At 39.8% G+C, this 22,305-nt stretch overlaps 2 protein-coding genes across 9 annotated transcripts in view; one reads left to right on the top strand and one right to left on the bottom strand.

Moving 5' to 3' along the window:
* The window catches only part of LYRM4 (LYR motif containing 4), an 85,144-nt gene extending 79,915 nt beyond the window's left edge, over positions 1 to 5,229 (bottom strand). For both annotated transcript variants that reach the window (XM_041475381.1, XM_041475379.1), the window contains exon 1: positions 5,007 to 5,229. In XM_041475381.1, the coding sequence (XP_041331315.1) occupies positions 5,007 to 5,092 (86 nt within the window). In that variant the 5' untranslated portion in view covers positions 5,093 to 5,229. The remainder of the gene's footprint in view (positions 1 to 5,006) is intronic.
* The window catches only part of FARS2 (phenylalanyl-tRNA synthetase 2, mitochondrial), a 233,022-nt gene continuing 215,851 nt past the window's right edge, over positions 5,135 to 22,305 (top strand). The window contains exons 1-4 of one of the 7 annotated variants that reach the window (XM_041475375.1): positions 5,156 to 5,197; positions 11,706 to 11,783; positions 12,433 to 12,499; positions 13,508 to 13,541. The gene's annotated coding sequence lies outside the window, so the exon portion shown is untranslated. Of the gene's footprint in view, positions 5,198 to 6,569; positions 6,651 to 11,705; positions 11,784 to 12,432; positions 12,500 to 13,507; positions 13,542 to 16,750; positions 16,849 to 22,305 lie in introns of those variants that run through there. The other 6 variants (XM_041475374.1, XM_041475373.1, XM_041475372.1 and 3 more) reach the window with 6 other exon arrangements.

Consider the following 22,305-nt stretch of genomic DNA (forward strand, 5'->3'; position numbering starts at 1 on the left):
CTTCTTTTTGTTGCTGATGTATCTACAGAAACTTTTTTTATTTTCTTTTATAGCAATAGCCAGATAAAGTTCCAGCTGGGGTTTGGCTCTTCTAATTTTCTCTCTGCATAACCTCTAGACATCCAAGGAGTTCTCTGGCATAGTCTGCCCCTTCCTCTACAGGTCAAAAATTCTGTAAACTACCTTTTTTTTTTTTTTTCTCTTAAGTTCCCTCTAAAGCTCTCTCTTCACCCAGGATTTTCTTCCCTGCTGGCTCTTCCAGCACATGGGGACAGCATGCTCCTATGCCTTGAAGATTTCTGTCCTGAAGAATGTCCAGTCTTCCTGGACACCACTGTCCTCCAGGACCATCTTCCTAGCAACTCTCTCAGCAGGTCTCCTAAACAAGCTCAAATCTGCCCTCTGGAAGTCCAAGGGGACAATTCTGCTGATCCCCAGTCCTTACGCCATAACTCTGTCATTTCAGGACCACTGTGCCCAAGGCATCCTCCAATTTTTTCATCACACAACAGTCCTTTTCTCTTGGCAAACAACAGTCCAGTGGGGTGCCTTCCCTATTTGGTTCCCTCACCAGCTGCATTAGGAATTTATCTTCCACACACTCCAGGAACCTCCTAGACTCCTTCCTCTCAGTGGTGTTATATTCCTATCAGACACCTGGCAAATTGAAGTCCCCACAAGAAAAAGAGGCAGCAATCTTGAGACTGTTTTATGGTTCTATGTTCCATGACTCCCTAAAATCAGACCAACAGCTGTGTCCATCAAAGTAGGAAAAGCAACTGGCACTGAAAAAAACCAGTGCAAATTATTTTGTTCAGTTTTTTTGCTATGTTAGCAGTTATTTGCAAAAATCAGATTTACCAGTTTTAAGATCTTGAAGGACTTAGATGAAATTGCATGCATTCAATTAACTTGTTTCCAATGCAAAACAAATGGACAAATTTGTTTTGAAAAATTTTCTTCCCTCATTCGTCTATGTTCTGAGTAGCTTTATTAGTCAAATAATATTGCACATTCTAAAAGAAAAATCAAATTCCATTAAAATGCAATTTAGAGAGACAAGAAAGAAATTAATCTATAAATAAAAATACTACTACTGAAAAGATAACATAATGGATAACTGAAAAAAAATTCAATAAATCAAGAAAGTTGTTAAAAAACATTAAAAAATTATTTGCAGAAAAATTCCAACAGAGAGGCTCAAAGCTTCTGACATTGCACATAACTACAAGAAATTAAAAACTAGAAAATAAAAATATAGAAAAAAAAAGAAATTAAAAAAATAGATGAGCTGGAAGCGTGTCATATGATGCTACTCTGAACTTATTACCCATTGTTAGTATCTTTATAGGGTACTATAAAGGCTAGGGATCTGAAAATCATAGTAAGTTAGTCAGCTAGACTCCAGAGCTTTTCCAGGTCAATGTCACACTTGAAATAGGCCTGCATGCAACAAGAGGAGGTCAGCCATGGTGCTCTTTGGCTAAACTTATTACGAAAACCTTCAAAAATGGAGATGACAAGCTCTCTCTGGGAAGACTTGCTCCAGTCCTGTACTGTCCTGGAGAGTACTCCTTTCCAACAGATTCCCGTGTGTTAAGACCACTGCGCTTCAGTCACATTAAACAAACAAGAAATTGTCAAGTTTTGATAATCTTCATTTACAATCAGATGTATTTGAATGGCTTTCATAAGTTTATAAATTCTTCTGTATTCTGTACCCAGACCACTCACAAGATGCCATTATTTGAATCACTAATGATATTTAGAAATATCTCTTATAACCATTTACTTGAGACCAGAATCCAACATATTATAAAGCATCAGAGGTTCTACTTTTTGTCAACCAAGCAGAAGAAAATAGTACACTTGTTAAAAATCACTTTTTTGACTCAAAACCTAACATCTTGCCTCTCTGCAGATTTTCCTCCAGTGCAAATCACTCACCCATGCTCAGACTGTCTGCTTGGGTAATAGGGCAGAAGGGCAGACATGAAATTACTTCCAGTCTGCTAAATTCCCTCTCCCTGCTGTTAAAACCTGGCCTACACTTCTGGGTCTCCCAACACTCTGTGACATATACTTCAGGACACTGGAGATGCTCCCGTGTTATTCTGAAGGCTGCCAGTGGTGACCTCAGTTACTTTAAGACATGAATGATATTCTTCACAGTTACCACACAAGTTCTTCTGCGTGGCAGAAGAAAATCTGAGGCCACGAGATGACATAAGGAATATACTTACTCAGAGAGACATAAAAAGGTTGAATTTTCCATCACAATCTACATGTACACGTGTCCTTGTTTTGTCTGGGAAGTAAAATTAAAGTCAATTTTCTTTCTAGTAGCTGGTACGGTTCTGTGTTTTGGATTTAGGATGAGAGTGATATTGACAACATGCTGATCTCTTAGCAAGCAGGGTTTACAATAAGTCAGGAAGTTTTCAGCTTCTCACACCAACTCACCTGCAAGTAGGCTGGGGGGCACAGGAAGCTGGCAGAAAGTACAACCAGGATGATCCAAACTGGCCAAAGGGATATTCCATACCATGGGGTGTTATGCTCAGTATATACACCAGGGAGAAAGCCAGCTGGGGGCTGCTCAGGAACTGTCTGGGCATGGGTTGGCAACAACTGTACTGTGCATCTCTTGTTTTGTATATTCTAATGATTACTATTATTATCCATTCCTTTTCTGTTCTATTAAAAAGTCTTCATCTCAACCCACAAATTTTACTTTTTTTCCCCCCAGTTCTCTCCCCCATCCCAGTGGGGAGAGGGGAGCAAGCAAGCACTTGTGTGGTGTTTAGCTGCCTGCTAAGTTAAACCAGAGCAACCAAGTTAGGAGAAAAAGCACAGTAAGCAAATAGAGAGACACTAATTAGCTGATCGTACTCCAGGCATACTCTCACAAATATGCAATTTGCAGTAATAAAGTATTCTGACACTGTCTAGCTGAAGTCATGAATCAATAATAATAATCTATAATACCTTCTACTTTGCTGCAAGTTAATTCTTTACAGAAAGTCCTTGGGTTATCTCCATGAACTGCCATATCACATTACAGCAGCCCTGAGGACACGGCAGGGCTGCTTATCTTGGCACGCAAGAAGCCAATGGGGTGTCCCTTTTACCTATGGGAGCAGTGTAAACACTGAGGCAGAACTGTTGTGGTCACAGCAGACCTCTAAATGTAACAGCTGTCGATCATTTCTTGCTGGAAACTGCTATGGCTTTTCATGCTCACAATTGTGTATACAGCACAAGGTTTTAGATGGTTTCTGATATTACAGTATCTAAGGACAGGCCCATCAAAACCAGAGATCTATCCTTTAAGGAAAGGCGCAACTTGCACTGTGACATGGTGTCTAAAAACCAGATCAGCATGGTAAACACACCATATAATTTCTATCCTTTAAAATTTGGTGTGGACTTCAGTTCCTCACTGCTCACCCCCAAGTACAAACCCACTGCTGAAAATACACCATAGCCCAGCCATGAGCTTCATTCAGCCATTCACCAACTGTGCATCTCAAGCCACCCCCATTGTGTAAAATCCTGTGTTTGTTAGCCAGAACAAGGGTAACCAGGGACATTCAGGACAGCAACGAGCAGGAGAAAGCCTTGACAGCAACAGAATGTGATGCAAACACACATTGCTGAGTGGAGTCAGCAATGAAGGTTCATTAGCACTAGTTCATTTTCAGCCCCACAATCCTTCTCAGGGCTCTCCCTCACACCTGAGGTTTGTGGAATACTTGTGCCTTGCAGAGCACAGAGCTCACCACAGTTATGTAAGTTTAAAGGCTTCTGTTCCCAGTTCTTGCCCGAGAGATGATTCACAGCACAGGTAGCTCACATGTCCCTTCCCGTGGTCCAGCTGAGTGGTAAAGTAAACAACCTACCATTGGGCAATGCAATGGGTGAGCAGCACCGCCTGTGGACACAGCAGATAGCTAAAGGTGACCAGGCCCACACCTAACTTTTGCCAAAAAACCAGTATGTCCCTTTCACCAACAGCCAGAGAAGGCAGGCAGGCAGGCAGCCTGGCATCCTCTGTGGCAGGGAGAGTGAACTCTGATTCCTCACTGCATCCCGAGCACATGGTGCCAAGCTTTGGCAGCAGCCTGACCCCAGCTCTCCTCTGCCAGGAAATGGGCAGCACACAGACCAGACATGAGCTATACCAGGTTCACAAAATTACAAAATCACAAAATCATTAGGGTTGGAATGGATCTCTGGAGATCATCTAGGCCAACCTCCTGACAAGGGAGGGTCACCTTGAGCAGGTGACACAGGAACATATCCATGTGAGTATGGAATGTCTCCAGAGAGGAAGACTCCATGACCTCCATGTGCAGCCTTTTCCAGTGCTCTGCCATCCTCATTGTAAAGAATGTCTTCGTCATGTTGAAGTGAAACTTCTTGTGTTTTAGTCTATGGCCTTTGCTCCTCATCCTGTTGCCAGGCACCCCTGAAAAGAGCTGGGCACTATACCCATGACACCCACCCCCGAGATAATTACATGCATTAATGAGCTCCCCTCTCAGTCTTCCCTCCTCCAGACTAAACAGGTCCAGCTTCCACAGTGTCTCCTCAGAAGAGAGATGCTCCAGATCCTTCCTCATCTTTGTGGCCTTCCACTGGACCCTCCCCAGCACCTCCTTGCCTTTCTTGTATTGAGGAGCCCACACTCAGCACAAGTACTTCTGCTTCAGGTTGGGACGGCCTCTGTTCTATCCCTTCTTCCCAATAGCCCATGCCCTGGTGCTTTTGCGGCAGTCCGGAGCCTGGCAGAGGGTCCGGTGGCAGCCCATTCCCGGCGCTCCGAGCAGGGCCTGTGCCCGGTGCCGGTCGCAGGCCCAGTGCCGGTCCCGCTGTCGCTCCAGGGCACGGCTCGGCTCCTCCCGAGGCCGCAGCTCCCCGCGCCTCTGCCCCAAGCAGCGCCGCGACCCCACGCCTCAGCGGGGATCCCCGCGTCCGCCGCCCCCCGGAGCCCTTCCCCGCACCTGTAGCTGTAGCCGCTGAAGCGCTGGCTCTCCCGCAGCAGGGCGCGGTACAGCCGCAGCACCTGGGCACGGCTGGACGCTGCCATGTTGCCGACACCGAGCCGCTCCTCCCGCGGCGAGGCCCCTTTTCCCCGCCCTCCCGCCGCCCGCGCCGGGCGCAGCCGCGGCGGAGCGGAGCCGCAGGGCCGGCGGTGAGTGGCGGCGCGGAGCGGCAGCGGCCGCGGCTCGGCCCGGGCCCAGCGCGAGGCGCGGGCGGGGCGGAGAGGGGCGGGGAAGAACGGGAAAGAACGGGTCCCCGGCGGGGCAGCCCCGGGGGCGGAGGGCTCGGGGGACTCGGGGTCAGTTCCCGGGTCCCACCGGGTCGGGCCTGCCCGGCAGCTCCCAAGCGCGACTGGCCCGGGGGTGCCTGTCGGGCTCGGCCGTGCGGCTGTGGAGGGCCCGAAGGCGGGGAGGGAAGGCCCGAGCGACAGGGAAAGCGAAAGCAGCGCTCAGATGCTGCTCGGCGAGGGCAGCAGCGCGGTGTGCCGCACGGGGAGGTGGATGCTGGCGGGGGGAGATGGATGCCGGGGCTGGAAAGGAGCAACAAGTGATGCGTGCAGGGAGTTGCCTCGGAATCGCTGGATACATTTGTAGTCAGAGTTCATGTACTGGAGAGGATCCAGCAGAGGCCACGAAGATAATTTGGAGTCCGGAACCTATGTCTTCATGAGGAGAGACTGCGTGTGCTGGGCCTATTCAGTCTGGAGAACAGAGGACTGAGAAGGGATCTCATTAATCCATATAAGTGTATGCACGGTGGATTACAAGAGGGTGATGCTAGGCTCTTCAGTGATGCCCAGCAAAAGGATGAGGAGCAGTGGCCATAAACTAGAACCCAAAAGTTTCACCTCGGTGTGAGAAACAGCTTTACATTAAGGATGGCAGAACATGCTGTGCAGGAAGCTTGTGGAGTCTCACTCTGGAGACATTGAAAACCTCCCTGGATACATTTCTTTGTCACCTGCTCCAGGTGACCCTGCCTTGTCAGGGGGGTTGTACTACATGATCTTCAGAGGTCCCTTCCAACCCCAACATTCTGTGATTCTCTGAAATCACTGTAGACAATTGCAGTCATTGTACATCTGTGCTGGTGTACCAGGGCCTGTTGTGTTATAGTGATGTTTGAGATGTTCCTCTCTCAATACCTGTTTTTAAGATGAATTCTGTTATTTAAACCACACATCAAGCATCCTCCTTTGCTGAAAGTTTTGCCGCTGCAAAATAAACTTAACTTTGTAACTTGCAGGTATTATGCCACAGCTGTATTTAATACTGATTTTTGAATTTTCAGCAATTTCTTTAGAGTCATAGAATCATTAAAGTTGTAAGAGACCTTTAGTCTCCAGTCCAGCTGTCCACCCAGCACCGCTACTGTAACCCCTAAACCATCTCATCCAGGGGTCTCTTGCACACCTCCAGGGATGGTAACTCCACCATCTCCCTGGGTAACCTATTCCAATGCTTGACTACCCTAACAATGTATTTTTTCCCCCTAATATCTAATCTGTATCTCCTCTGTCTCAGTTTAAGGCCCTTTCCTCTGGTCCTCTCACTGCAGGCACAGCAGAAGAAATCAGTCCCCACTTCACTAGAACCTCCTTTCAGGTATCATGACAGGGTTCCTACTTCCTTCACAGTTTGTTGTTTATGTAGTAGGTGTCTAAAACAGCTATCATGTAGATATTCTACATGTCTCTGGCAAAAGTGTTTCAATTGCTGCTTCTAATTTAACTCATGTTTTATTGCATGTGCATTTGAGCATTATTGTCAGTTGTACATCTGATGTAATTTACAGTTTATTGCAAAGAACTAAAATAATTCTATGCTTTTGGATGTAATTAGTATAGACACATGAATTTATTTCAAATTTGCCTTTATGGGTATGCTGTGTTTTAGTTGCCCTTTTAGGCTTCTGGAAATGGAGATTTCTGTATATGGAAAATTTTCTGGATATTCTCTTTATCAAAACCCAAACTAAAAATGTTACAGGAAATGTAGGAAAACATATACAGCTACAGCAGGGGATAAGCATCATGCTTCTGAGGCATGATGTAAGTTAGGCCTTGTAAGGCCTTGTAAGTTACAAACCAGTGTGTTTTGGGTTGGGTCTTGGCATTCAGGGCACCCACATGGCGAAACTAAGTTAGGCCTTGTAAGGCCTTGTAAGTTACAAACCAGTGTGTTTTGGGTAAGTCTTGGCATTCAGGGCACCCACATGGAGAAAGAGAAAGCAAGCATGCCCTTCATTTGCCAGTGGGATGAACCAAATTCTCTTTGTAGCCCAAGCCGTGTTGTTAAAGCAGATTGCCATGCCAGAAGCAGAGCCCATCTGGGATGCTGGTGCTCCCCATCTTTGCAGCTGTTGGTGGCTGGCCAGCACCACCCACAATACGTGTTATAGCAGAACTCTGGCTTTGTGTCTAGAGACTTACCTTCTCTGAAGGCAGCAGTGGCCACCCTGCCCTTTCTTACGAGGGTGGGCTTCAGACAGCTTAAAATGATATGGGTCTGTCATGTACAAGCTTAGGTTGGAGAGTTTAGCAAACTTATGTGATACCATTCTGTGGATGAGTGTGGCAGTTATTCCATGTAATTTTACACCAGCCCTCAGGTATTGTTGGAAATAAAAGTTTTCATGGTACAATCCTCAGCTCTAAAAGATGAGGGAGTAATTGGGATGAAAGCATTCATCAAATTTTGTTTACAAGAACAATTTTAATTTAACTTACAATTAATTTAGTATTTAAAAAGTAGTTAAAATTATTTTTAGATAGCCTCAGATGCTAATCCTGTTCCTGAAACTCCCTGACAGTTTTTGTGAGTTTTATTTTTTAATTTGTTTTTTTAATTTTTTTTTTAAGGTAACCATGTTTTTCTCTTGAAAAAGCCTGAAAACCTCCTATGTTTAGAATAAGCAGTAAGCCCATACAGTGCACGATCAAATGCCAGGTAAAATTATCAAAGGAGAAGAGTCTTTCCTCTTGTCTCCTTTTTCTAGCTTAACCTTTAATGCACTCAAGGAGGGCAGATCAGTTTTTGTCAGAAAGGAGTCACCTTTGTGCAGCTGGATTGGCACTGTTAACTGGAAAAATTAATTACTTTCTTATGCATTTGTTATTGTGTTTTCTTGGAAACGATGGGTTATGGTCCCAGAAGTTACGTCATTCTGCAGGAAGTGGACACTGCTGTGGCTGGGATACAGATGCTTCTGCTGGCCTTTGTGTGCACCACTGCAAGCCTGTTGGGCATTGAAAGGCCCAAATGACAGCTGTGTGTCCTGTGACACTGGAGCCTGTGTATGGGGAAGCAGCAATAACCACTTCATTAACTGCCTCCTCATTCCTGAGGGGAAAACTACACCTGGATTTAGGGTTGGTGGGTGTTGATTTGTCTTTGCTTTCAGCCTTTCGTCTGGAAAGGAAGGTGGCATGTGCCTTGCCTTTCTGCATCTCTTGGGATGAATAAGCACTTTGAGAGGATATAATGGTATCAGTACCTGGAATATTTAAGTGTGTAGCTGCTAAAAGAGGGGAGGGAGAGGAAGGAATTTGGATGAAGTACCTGCAGGGGCTGTGGACCAGAGTGGAAAGAAAGAGCTGTTCTACTCTCTGGAACATACTTGATGTCTTGTCGTCTGTTGCTGAATTGTTCCTTATGGTGCATTATTTCAGCTTCATGACATGGCACTGAACACTTCCAGTGCTTTCCTGATATGCTGCTGTTGGTTTTCATTATTTTTCTTTGGGGGTCAGAATGATAATTGATTGTTATGATATTATAATCTCTTCTAGTAATTGTTTTTCAGGTTGTGAAAACATGCTAATTTTAACGTGCAGTGGTGTGGTGTCTCTTTTGTTTCCTTGTCTTAGTTGTTGGTTGATGGGGTTGTGCAGTGAGATCATACACTAGGAGGACCTTTTACTACTGTAGAGTAGGACCTTTAAAAGAAGGATTATAAATCACAAGAATTTTTGGATTTCAGTGACAAGTGTAACAAACTGCAATTTAATTGTTCTTTGTGGTGAATTAAGATTTCCACAGTATCATCAGGAGGCCTTGACTGACTGTGGTATTTAAAACAAATTAGTTGGTTGTCCTGTGGAAAAGAATATTTTTATTTAGGAGGAGAAACTTCCATATTTCAAATTCAGCTATACTCCTGAATTATTTGTGCATTTAAAAAAATTCTAACTGGAAATTCAGAGGGAAGAAAAAAATGGTGACGAAAGTCTTCTCTCAGTCAGCTTTTTGTGAGTTACCCCATCTCTTTCCAAACTGAATTGCAGAATGTTGTGTACTGTTTAAATTAAGACTGTAAGAAGAGTAACAATAGGAAAACAAAAATACAACCAGTAGTGCATTTCCTGTTGTAATACTTGGTCTTCAAGGGAACACCTGTTTTACCACTGCTCCTAAACCTTTCCTGGTTCATGATCTCGTGTGCTGCAGGCATCAGGCTAAAAGAAACACTGAATTTTCTTTTCCTTCTTGGCCACAATTTTAACTTTCTAATTTCCTGTGGCGCTTAAGTCCTCCAGAGGACTTCATGGGCATTGTGTTACCTGACAATTAAGGAGATGGACAGTTCAGCAGTCACAGGAAAACTTCTGGATCAATGAAAGGCAGTGTTATACACCATATGGATTTTGAGAGATGTTCTTAGTGGACATATGTTGGTAAGATCCTTTGAAATACTTGAAATAAAAATGCTATAAAAGTCCAGAATTAAAAGGATAATTTTGTGTTATAGGCAAAAGAATAACTAATAGGGGATTAAAATTACCAGTAATGCTTAAACAGCTCAGCATGTAATAGTTCCATCAAATGCAAATGGCACTTCTAAACACTTCTAACCTTGATGCTGATGAAGACAAGAACCCAACAAAAAATGAACATATTTTTCCTGTGTGTTTTTTTGTTATACTGAAATCTTGCTCAGAAATCTAATAATGAGAAGCATAAAGGACAGGATTAATGAAGTGTTCTCATCCATGACCTCATAAATTCAGAAATGCTTTCTTTGCTGTGCTTTCCAGTGTTTTATCAAATTTAGCCTTAAATAACTTCTCCTTCTGTGGGAAAATATATTCTACTTCGTATTATATTGCTTTTAAGAAATGTTTTCTGATGCTTATCCTATGCCACCCCTCCTCCCTGAGTTCATCCCACTTTTTCATTTATGCCCCTATAGAGTCACGCTGTGTAATCCTCCCTCCTCTGTGATTTACATTATCATCATATTTCTCAGTAGCTATCAGCCAGACAGGCTAAATTATGTAGTTATTTTGATATCTTTTTCTGCCCTCTTTCAGAGGATATTGAAAATTTTAGCTTAGGAAGCAAACTTAAAAGTAAAACAAGGACTGATATTTTGCTTAAGAGCTACTGAGATTCTCTTTGTAACCGCCCCTGTATATTTTTTGGTGACTTGGGATTTCCAGTTTGGCAGGTTGGTTACAAATGGTACTGCCAATCTTTTGAGTTAAAGATCATGATTGCACTTCAGATGCTTTGCTAGAGCAAAGTTCTTTTTTCTCTTGAGTTCATTTTTTGTCATGTATAAATGTGTATGTGAGTGTGCAGTAAAACATGTAAATAGGTATTTAGGCATGCACATGGTCATGCTGTGGTGGTAAAGGTCATGCTCTTCATCTCTGATTCTCCATGTTTCAGCCTTGGGGACTGGTGCACAGCTAACACAGTGTTGTGGGTTTTTTTCTGCTTTCCCAGTCTCATGTCTCAAGTATGTGAAATCAAGACATCCTGCTGGTCATGTGCATCCCGCTTCTTCTGCTTTCTGGGTTGTGGGCATGGCCTTTCTTGTCAGATGACACTAGAGGCCAGCTCCACTGAAGGACTACTGCTTAAGTCCTTCTCTGAAAATCTGCTGCAAGTAGCTGTTTTCTTACAAATAATTCTTGTGTGATTATTTGTTGGAAACAATTCCTAGATCAAAGTATCAGTAGGTGTAGAAGTATCACGTTGCTATGAGGTAGTGTGGATCTGATGTAAGAAAACATGTTATCCAAGGACATCTCTTTCTTTTAGTAAAAGGAAAATTAAGCAAAATTATTGTTTACAGTGGATGGGTAAATCATCAAGGATTAAGGTGGATTTTAAGTAGGCAATCTGTTTAGTTTTCTGACTGTGGGTTGAGGGGACGGGGAATATGATTTTCCACTTGTAACACATTTTCATTTTATGTGGTGCTGTGCATCCATGTATGACTTTGTTCTAGTAACTTGGACTTTTGATCCAGCAAAAAAAATCAACAGCTTGAATAGGAAACTGAAGCAGATTGTTTCTAGAGATGAAAGACTATGGAGCAATGCTTTAATTGAAATGAGGAAAACAACATAGCCATATTTGGGATTGTAGCAATGGTAGAGTTTAAGATACTTACTTTTGCATGATCCTTGACATTTTTGATCTTTCATCTTGTGTCAGTATTGGTTTTATGTTCTCAGAGCTCTGACAATGAGTGATAGTGCATTAGGGACATGTTCCTGTATATATCATGTTTCTGATGCATTTGTAAGATCAGCTGAATTGTCAATACTTCCTTACATGCTTTCATAGTTCTACATAGAACTCTCTTTTTATTTATTTCTGCTTCTGTTTTCTGTATCTGTGGTGACTCTGTCAAAATTTTTCTTTCAGCCTGAGAAGGGGCAAAGCACTGACTAAAGCTAACAGAAAAGAGAAGCAGAGCTGAAGAAATATTATCTCTGCTTGCAGGTAAATAAGTAAAAAAAAAATTAGTTTTCTGAATCTTTCACACCAGCACTGCCAGCCTTTTTAGTTGGTAGCAAGTTTTCAGTCCTCCATTTTAATTAATAATTAAATTTTAATTTATTGAGTAAATAAAAAAAATCTTTCTTCATCTTCACCAACTGCTATGGACATGTATGATAGCTATATAAATTTGCTTTCCATATAGAATTCATGCATTTTCTTACTCCTAATACAAAGAAAATTACAAGACTTGAGACATAAAGATAGGTGTGTAACAATAATGAGAGAGAGAGAGAAAGAGGGAGAGGTAGAAGATAATAATCTTCTGAAGAAGAAATTCAGACAGACCAATTTTATCATCTTGATATTGGAGTATGTCCAGATCCTTGAATATAATCCCTTTGAAATCTGCCTAACTACCTAGGCAATAAGTTGCTGTTCAGTGTGAGAAGAGGTGGCAAATTAAGTTCTCCTCATTTTACATGCCCGTTTTATTCATGTGAGATAAGACAGGAGAGGATGGGATGGGATGGGATGGGATGGGATGGGATGGGATGGGATGGGATGGGATGGGATGCTCTGGTGGATGAACTCAGGAAGGTATGGAGAGGCAATAGTTAGGACTTTACAGACCCCACCATTAACCTTCCAGTCTCTTCCCTATGTGACCCTGTGGCAGCATCAGCAAAAGGCAGTGTGTGTCAGTGGCTCCTAATAAGGTTTGTGTCTTCCCTCCAGCTGGGAATGAATGTTGATTTAGATGGGGATGCAGACCTATGAAGTGGAGCTGCCAACTTTCCTATAGGAATGGGTTTACAGTTTGCTGAAAGGTGGGAAAGAGGAATGGGGAAAGAAATATTTTGAAATACTGTTCTGGGAACATTAGTGAGAGTTCATCTGTCTGGAGACTTAATTTAAGTAGCTCCTTGTTCTACAATTTCTGTGATTAACTTTTTCAGGTATGTTTTGTAGCCTAGTATTGGTTTAGATCAAGGTCAGGTTGTGGGGATTTTTGGTGTTGTTGTTGCTGTTGTTTTATTTTGTTTGTTTGCATGTTTGTTTTAACCTGGTGGTACACATGCTTTGTTTCCTTTAATTCATTTTTTTGCACTCGATTTTAATCATTGTTTAACTTTTTCCTTTTTTGGAAATGATTCCTGGTGAAGTAGATGTGGTGTGTCTGAAACAGAGAAAACAGATAAACAGAGCAAATTATCAGGTCCTCACACCAATTTAATAGTACTTTCTTTGTGTGTGTGTATGTAGGATTTCAAAATTGATTTGACTTTCAAGAAAGTTTTCAAGACCTTGACTGAGAGTGTTCTTACTTTTGAGAGAATTTACATAATTTAAAAAATTGCTTTCTTACTTATTTTGACTATGAACATAGCTTTTTTTTAAACATTTGTTTTAACCTTGATTTTATTATAGTAATTGCTTACAGTGTGAAAATTGCATAGTGCATTACACCAGCTCTTCCCGTGGGAAGGCATTATTGTAAAATGGACAGATATGGTACGGTATGTGTAAAATTATCACATATTGAAGAGGTAATTAAATATTGGCTCTATATAGGTTTGTTGAACTTAGAATATCTGCTTGCTTTTTATATTGGCACACTAACTTTGTCAAGTTTTATAAAAGAATGTTGTTCTAAACAGACAGATGTGGCTTGATAGAGGTTAACTTTTTCTGTTTCCCTTCTGTCCCTCCTCCTCCCTGCACAGGTTGTGGTTCTTATTCCACCCTCCACTTCCACTTGCTATGTATCTTATTTTTATACTGCCATTGTATTGCTGTTCCGTTGGGGTAGGTTATATTCTTGATAAAGTATTCATTCTACAAACAGAAGCTCTGCTGGATAGACTTGAACTGAGTATGTGGGAACACCACGTTTATTCTAGTTACTTTGTCAGACTTCCTGAGTTGTTATTTAAAGGATTGTTGTTATTTAAAGGATTCATTTTTTTAATAAATTTAAGAGAAATTGCAGATTCTACCAAATCCTATTTTGTCACCTGATATTAGGAGTTCATTTGACCCCAGTGTCCCCTGGGGTCTCAGTCCTGACCCTGAGTGGCAGACCCTGCCTGGCCTGTGTGGAACACAATCTTTCAGTATGTGGCAAATTGCAATTCTGCAGATGGTTTTAAAGAAAACAAACCAAAACAATTATTATGTTTTAATTTTTATTCTCTCAATAAGTAACAGATGTGGCATTAACTGAAGATTGTTTAGTGATATGTGACCTTAAGCTATAATAACATCTTATTCTTCATTAATAATAAAAACTTGATTCTTTCATGTTGTTATTTTCTTTACTTCCCTGACTTTCATATCTTCTTTCACCTAGTCAATGTGTATGTCTTGGCTCGGAATGCAAGATGAGATGATGTTGCCTTCAGTATCTAAAGACTGGATGGAGAAATACTTCTGTGTATAGTCTTAAATGTATGTGTATATATATATACACATATATATATATATATATATATATATATATATGCACTTCTGTGCCATAGTCTGAGATGTGCATTCTGAGTTCTGTCTTAAGTTTTCTTTCACTGAGGCTTGTTCTGGCAGGAAGTGTGACTTGCAAACATCTGGTATCACAGAAGGGTTCTCTGACATAATTAAAATATGTGGCTTTCTCATGGCTTTTCAAATAAATATTTTCTTTTGTTCTTTGAGGTGGGCTTTGTCTAGAGTAAGTATGTCAGCATTAGCAAGCATTACAGAGATGTTGCCCGGGAACATTACAGATGTTAAAACACGAAGCTGCTTGGGAGCCCATTATCCTAGGGAGCTGTGAGCCATGAACTCAAGTATTTCCTGTTTTCTAGCATTAATGACAAGGAAAGAAGTTAGCAATACTAGTCTTGTTCTTTTTAATGTGATGCTTTAAAGCCTTTTTTTTTTAAATCTGGTGATAGCGGGACCTCATGGAGACACAGTTTAAATCTGTTTTAAGTCATGTTTGCCTTGCTTTGATTGCTACAGAATATTTTGGAACTAGTTCTTCTTTAACGAGTTATTGGAGATGTCAGCACCTCTGAAATGCTGTAAAGGCAGTCATGTTCAGATGTAATCAAATACAGTGTTATGAGGTAGGTTTGCCTGAACACATATGAATCAATCCTGGCTCTAAAATTTTAACAAAACCATAGTACAGTTGTATCAGGAAATTATAACAGGATTGAGCAAATGCATTTTAAAATTTGACTTATATTTATTTGAATAGGCAGAACTTTAAATTGAGGGGACTTATATTTATCATGAATATTTATCAGCAGCATTGTTTATAATTCAGTGTCAGTTGTTGCAGTTGAAGTCTTTGTAAGGAAAATACTACTTTTTTACCCTTAGGCTTTAAACATCGTTAATATATTTATTTAGCTGTAGTTACAGAAGGTGTTTCATAATATAAATAGAATTTTTGCAAATCAGGTTTTCTGTTTTTTAGTAACCCATATACATTCATAACTGTAGAATATGCAAGGTAGAATTTTTCAGCTGGTTGATGGAGGTTGGCTAGATAGTTAATTCGTGAGTGCCTTCTTGGGTACACTTCTTAAAATAGCAAAACAAGTCTTTCATCTTGCAGCTCAGCAGTGTATTGGAAGACTGAGGAGGCAGTACACAGCCTTGACAGTCATGTGGGATTTAGAAGAGGTACATTATCCATTCACCTGTGGTAAATTGTAGTGCTGGAATCAAGGATATAACAGCAAAGTAGTTAAAAAATAAATACGCAAATAGAGTAAATAAGTTTGCTAAAGAGATCAGGGTAAAGGAAAGCAGACTGAAAATGTTTAGTAGTGCAATCTTACTTCATTTTTGTTTTACCTTCTGAAATTCGTATTGCTGTGATTGCATAAATATCTGTATTGACACAGATACTGTGATTGTGCGAGACTTGCTGGCAGAGCTGTCTGTATTGTTTTCAAATTTTGCTGTTCACAAGAGTCCAGCATTTTGTGTAGGTTAAATGGGTTGGAATGAACTGTGTCATTTAAAAAGTGATGTGGTGAGTTGTTTTGGTTTTTTTCCTTTTGCAACATGCAAGTCAATACTGCACTCTGTGTAGACTAGCTGCCTTTCCCTATTCTTCTGCTTTTTTTTGGTTTTTTTTTTTTCATGCTTTACTCATGTTTGCAGCCCATGTGATTTGGTATCAAATGCAAATGATAATACAAAGTTTCTAAACAAATTTTGTGTGCTGTAACATAGAATATATTTTCAATTCTAGCTTAAGACTTTGGGTTAATGGTTCTTGAGAGATGAAGGGGTCTTCTGCTTCTAGACCACAGTAACAGTAAGGGAACACAACAGCCTAAGTCACTAGCACATAAATGGGAGAATAAAAAAAAATCTGGTTGTTGATTACTGTTTCACTCACTCAATAGAAAAGAGCTTCAGTGATAAGAAATTGTGCAAAACCAGTAAAGGTTTTCACATTATGTAAGAAAAAGTGTTGCAGCAAATAGAATTTACTTTTTAGTAGGTCCCATTTAACATTTCAGACACAGTGGGCTCTTATTAAGGGGAGTGAGCTGATAGCAGTGTTTTAAAGTATAAGAAAGTATCTCTTTTTCCCTCAAGGGCAGTATTAGCACGTAGGTAAATTTATAGGACTCAGATTTTACTCATTGTACCTTAAACTATAAGTCTATTATCCTGTAACTCTGCTGTACTCAGGCAAGGGCTGAGTTTTAAGAACCATTTCTTACATGTCTGGACCCAGTAAAAAAGCTCTACTAACATTGTTTTTAATTGGATGCCTAAAAGTGGCTCTGCAGAAAACTTCCCTGTCAAAGAGAAACAGGAGAAAGACAATAGGGATTTCAGTCATCAGTTTCTGACATCACTCTCTTTACATCTCTTTCATCTCACACAGTGGTTGAGAGAGAAGGGGCAATCCTACTGGGAGATTTCACATTCTCATTCAGGATTTTAGAGCTCCATGAGAGATGATTTTGCCTGGCATGGGAATAAAATCCTGCCGCTCTAACTCCCTGCTCCTGAAGTTCCCAGTGGCACAGCAGAGTTGTCTACGGCTTCTGAGTAGGTAAAGTGAAAGAGACCTGAGTTGTGATAATAAAAGTTGTAGTAGCACCATTCTCTTCCCATTGGTATTAGTGTGTTTCTCCAAAATGAATTAGAATGAGCTGATGATTAAAAAAAAAAACCTTTTCCAACAGGAAATGCTTGAAATCTGTCTTAGAATACAAAAGATGTGAGGTGGGCAACTAGGCAGTGCTGCATACATAAATGTTATTGGAACTATGTCAAAACACCATTTTTCATTTCAGCTTGTGTCCTGGTAGAGATGGAATATGAAGTTTCAGTCACAGACAGTGTTCTTCCTGTTGAAAGCTGACAACTTCAGTTTTCATTTAACTGACTGTTGATTCTTGAACAGGAAGGATTATTTTTTAAAATTTAATTTCCTCTGTGATACTCATTGCATTTGAGACATCACGCAGTGGCTATTAAAAGTGATGCATATATTAAATTCCCAAATAAAGATTTTAGAGCAACTCCTGCCCAGCTCTGTTTTAAATAAATTAGAGCCTTTAGGCTGATCTGAAAGGACATTTGCTGAAATCATGGCTACAAAGCACCTGGACAGCACTGGGGGATGAGTTTTGAGATGATAAAATTAAATTATCATTTTTAATGCAAATATTTAGTGAAAAAGAGAATGTGAAAAAACATTGTTAATAAGAATTGAAGCAAAGGCTATTCAGATAGGTTTCATAAATGTTATGTCCAGTTTACTGAAGTTGTTTGGCAGTTGTGACATTGCATTGCAAATGTAACTAGAAATAGATATTTGATCTGGGGACAGATTCTTTTTTTTTTTTTTCTTTAAATGACATTAATTTGTTTTTCTGTTAATCTTAGAAAGCCTTATAAATTTAGTGCCCTATTTCCAGTACATTGGACTAACATTTTACATGCTCAGGTATGGCAACACATTGTTGCAGGGGTGAACAGTGGGACACAAAATAAATTTATAATAAATGTGTATGAAAGAGGCAGTTGAAATCTTTTAAAGGTTTTGATGTAACAGTAATGTTAGTAGTCAGTTTTCCTTCCAAACCTGGAGGAGCCTCTAATCCACCTTCATGGAAAAGTTTACTTAATTTTATGCACTGTAGTCAACTGTCAAATAATTAATTTAAAATTCAGATCTGAGGGGAAATACAAAATCACTAAATCTGTAGACTCATATGGAGTCCTCTTCACTTTCACACTGTTGGAGTGCTTTTTGATAAAGAAGAAAGAGGATGGAGTAGCAGCTAGATGTCTGGAACTGATCCACAGTTCATTGAATTAAATTGAAATTTTTTTTCATTAACTTTGATCATCCTTGGATTGAACTGGTATGCATATGATTTAATTAGTAGCAAGCTCGGGAAATGCTGGGATGTTGGCTTTCCTAGTTCCTTACCTACTGAGATGGTAATTACATAAACCAATATATTTGTGTGCCTATGATATGGCAAGTGCAGAAGTACCCACCATTGACTTTCCTAGTGGTGAACCTCCATTTTAGAGAGACATTTTATGCTAAACCTCTTTTTCTTCATTTCTTTCTAATGATAAGATCCAATCTGCCCGTCTTTCATTCATTACACATAAAACAGATCTGTTTCTGTGTCATTGAAAATACTTGTGTTCTGGAAAAGGGAGCAAATTGTAACTTTATTCTATGTCTGATTTTGAAATACATTAATTCCTTCTCTCCCTCACATATTATATTTAACATTAAGGGTTAGAAATGCAGTTTTGTTAGGTTCTCTTTGCCTCAGAGCAATGAGGTTCTCTAATAGCAAATGTTTAAATATCCAATAGAATATGTTTTTATCATGGATCACATTGACAGTATCTCTGTTAATGCTGTAATTTAATTTTTCTTTTAATTATGTAAAACAGTGCTGCTTCATGTTGGGATACCTTTAAATTTATGCAAGTTTGAGAAGCAACCAGAGAAAATTCCACTGCTAAGGGCAGGTTTGTAGGCAAAGCTGTTGGACAGTCATAGTTCAGAATGGCTAAATTCCTTATCTGAAGGATTTGAAATGTTTTTACCCTGAACCAGACTTCTATCACCTTCTTCCTTCCTGTATTGTTCTTTATTAGGTGAAGTTAAGGTCCTTCTTGGGGCAAGAGAGGAGGGGTGGTGGGAGCTGGCTGTGGGTGTTGACACTGGACACGGAGATTCCCTGTATGTGTGTCCTGTTTGCTTTGGCCGACCCTGATGTGAGTCTGAATGATTTACAGTCCAAAAGTTTATGAAATCTACCAGGCTTCTTATGGATAAGTAGCATAAATAGGAATAGTTGGTATGAAAATCAAGGGAGAAAGGCTTATAAGCTAACATGACATTTTCTCAATTTAGCAGTTGTGTAACTAGCCATAAATCTGTCACTTTGGTTTGCTTATACTTTTGGTAGTTTGCACCCAGTTTGTAGCACAATAAATAAGAATTCTCTAAGGTGTCAGTTACATACCTGTCAATGAAAACTAATCTAAAAACATTAGGTCTGTGTCAAAAAATATTAAAAGGAACCTTGATTATTTTTTCTCAAGGGCATTTAAGAGTTACTGAAGCAGCATTAAATATTATACCAACAAGATGCTGAGGTTTTAGATGGTATTTTCACTACTGCTTTACAGGAAAACATTTTGTAGCAGTTTTAACATAACACAGAATATAGGCAGAACCTTTTGTGGCAGACATTGCCTTCTCAAATAAGCATGACATATGCTTAGGCCATGCTGATGTGTTATTGTTTATCATCTACAATGATTTTGGAGTGTATTATAAAATTATTTGTGTTCTTGAGGGAGTGATCCAGACAACAGAAAAATAATTAACTAGGTGATCTAAGTATATTTGTTTTATATGTTTCTGACTGCTGATTGATGCACTTATATTGCTACTTCTGCATTTGCAATTGAGAAGGGATGTTGGTAAGCAAATGTTTTTCCTCACTTACCTTGTTTAACTAAAAAATTAACTCCTTTTAGAAGGAGAGCAATATTTTTAAGGTACAAATCTGAGAAACAGGCAAATAAAATGTATACACAGTCTACTTTTTTGGTGTCAGACAGAATTAAAAGTAGAAAAATACTGTTTAATGTATTACTTAATGTATTTTGAAACAAGACATCCTATCTTTCTTGTTACATATTTTGAGACAGCACAGTTAAAAAATTAAGATGTTATTGTGCAAGTTGGGAAAACTTTTCTTACTCTGTCACAAACCTTCTGTTTGGTGATTGCCACAAGAATTTCTAGCATATAATTGAGAAACAGTTGTCTGACCTCTACTGATTAGGAGTTGGGATTTGGTTTCTTATGCTTGAATATGTCAGTTCATCAACTTCTCTGGCTCTGAAATAGCTTATTGTTTCTGTGTGTTGTTTTCTGTGTGTTTCTACTGTTTAAAAAAAAAAACAAAAAAAAACCAGTCATCTTTGCTGTCATACCTCCCAACACTTTTGAAGAAGCAAACCCTTAAAAAGCAATGACTCTGTCTTCTGCCCAGGATCACCCATATTGAAATGTGCAGTTTGTGTTGCAGAGCCCCCCGTGCACGTATGGTTTGACTCTACAAAGTCTCTCCAGCAATCCCTGCTCATCTATAGTGAAATGCAGTAGCAGCTTGTTTCAGATTTCTGGTTGTTAATCAATCTGTTCACACTTAAATGTGTTGCAGCCTGGTGAAAGCAGGGACTGTCCTGGATGAATGATCTGAGAGAAATGAAGTGGATGTATGTAAGTGTCATCTGCCCCCAGAATGGCAGATTGCTTTAGCAGTGACCTTTATCAGTGAGAACAGACTAAAGTTGTATCATTTTTGAGAACCAGAGTGCTACTTCCACTTAAGCTATTGCTGGGTGTGATGTTTTGCCGTCACTTTTTGAAGACACTGTTAGGTTGAGTTTAATACTTTTCTTAAAAAAATCCAGATTTTAAGCATAAAGGCCTAAGGAAATTATGTCTCCAAGATGGTACTTGTGCGTCTGCTGTCAGCCCTCTTTTTTCCACTTCAGTTAAATTTCACACAGAATGTCTGGGTCACCAGAGACAGCAAGGTACAGGTGGTGTGTGAGAATAAAGGGTTTTATGAAGGAGATAAACCCTATAAACTCCATAGCCAAAGGAGAGGTAACAGGACGAATTTGTCCCTTACCACTGAACCTGCAAACTAACTTTGCCTCCAAACACAGAGGAAATAAACTTCTGCTAGTTCTGCTGCTTGCAAAAGAAAGCTTACTGTAAACCTGAGAATGAATTATGTTCTATTGGCTGACACATCTTACAGAAGAGGAAAACAGAATGGTGCTGTCTGAAATATTTTAAAAGAGCTGAGAACGGATGCTTTAAGAGAAAAACATATTGCATATGTTGTCTTTTAGAAGAATAGTGTGTCTGCAGGAGAGAGCTTGAGACAAATTATGCTGTTTTTCACAGTCTTGGAGATGATTAGCAAATATTGGAACATAATAGAAGTTATAATCAACTTTAAATGTAAACTGTTAGATTGCTGCTGAGGGAGGAGGCTGCTTAGACAATAAACCTTACAGTAACACATCTACTTCTTTAAAGCTGTCAGCATGTTGCCATCATCTGGAAAAGTACACACAAGAGCTCATCATAAACCTATCAACTTTTCTGCATTAATTAACATCTCCGTTTGTGATACATGGCATCTGAAATGAAATATTTTAGAATTAAAAATCTCCTGATTTTGTGGTATAACACCCTCCTTTCCACAACTATTTGAATTACAAATATTCTAGATGTTTGGAATGAAAATCCATAACTGTGAAAAATAATTTTAAAAAAGAGCTCAAAATCAGTTAGTATTTCACTTTTGTAGTGTTGGTAGCCAGATGCAAAAAGAAAAGGAAAGGCAGGACATTTACAGTGCATCATGTACTACAGGTCAGGCATAGACAAAGTAGATAGAAGTAAATAGTAAGTGCAGTTTCTAAGACTTGAGAAGTGAATATATAAGTGTGAGATTTCTTTTTTAGTGACTTGTGAACCTTTAATCTTTCCCAAGTTCTGCACATATAGTATCTGTCCATTTTTCCTTTTTGAAAGCATCAGTTAGGCCAACTCTAGGTTTGCTTTTGTGTGTTAGCAAGCAGCTGTTTTGTGTGGATCTCTCTGTATGAGGAATTCATGGTGGGGAGAGCACTAAATCCAAATGAGCCATAATTAGGTTGCCCAGAGAAGTTGTTGAAACTTTTGCTGGAGACTTTCAAACCCAGCTAGGGAAGTCCCTTCTTTGGACAGGGTTTTGAACTAGGCCTCCTCCACTGGTCTCTTTGAACCAAAATTACTCTATGATGCTGTAGTTCTGTGAAGTACAGAAGTAAAGCTTGTGTTCATTTCTAAAGGAGATTGGTCTGGGGCTTATCTTCAAAAGTCATCCCTAAGCTTGGTTCTGGGACCTTCCCTTCTTACTGTCATTAGACTTTGCTTTTCTTATGGGAGTTT

The sequence above is a fragment of the Pyrgilauda ruficollis genome, unplaced genomic scaffold (assembly GCF_017590135.1).
Source record: "Pyrgilauda ruficollis isolate IOZ18807 unplaced genomic scaffold, ASM1759013v1 scaffold35, whole genome shotgun sequence".
In the NCBI taxonomy this organism is placed as follows: Eukaryota; Metazoa; Chordata; class Aves; order Passeriformes; family Passeridae; genus Pyrgilauda; species Pyrgilauda ruficollis.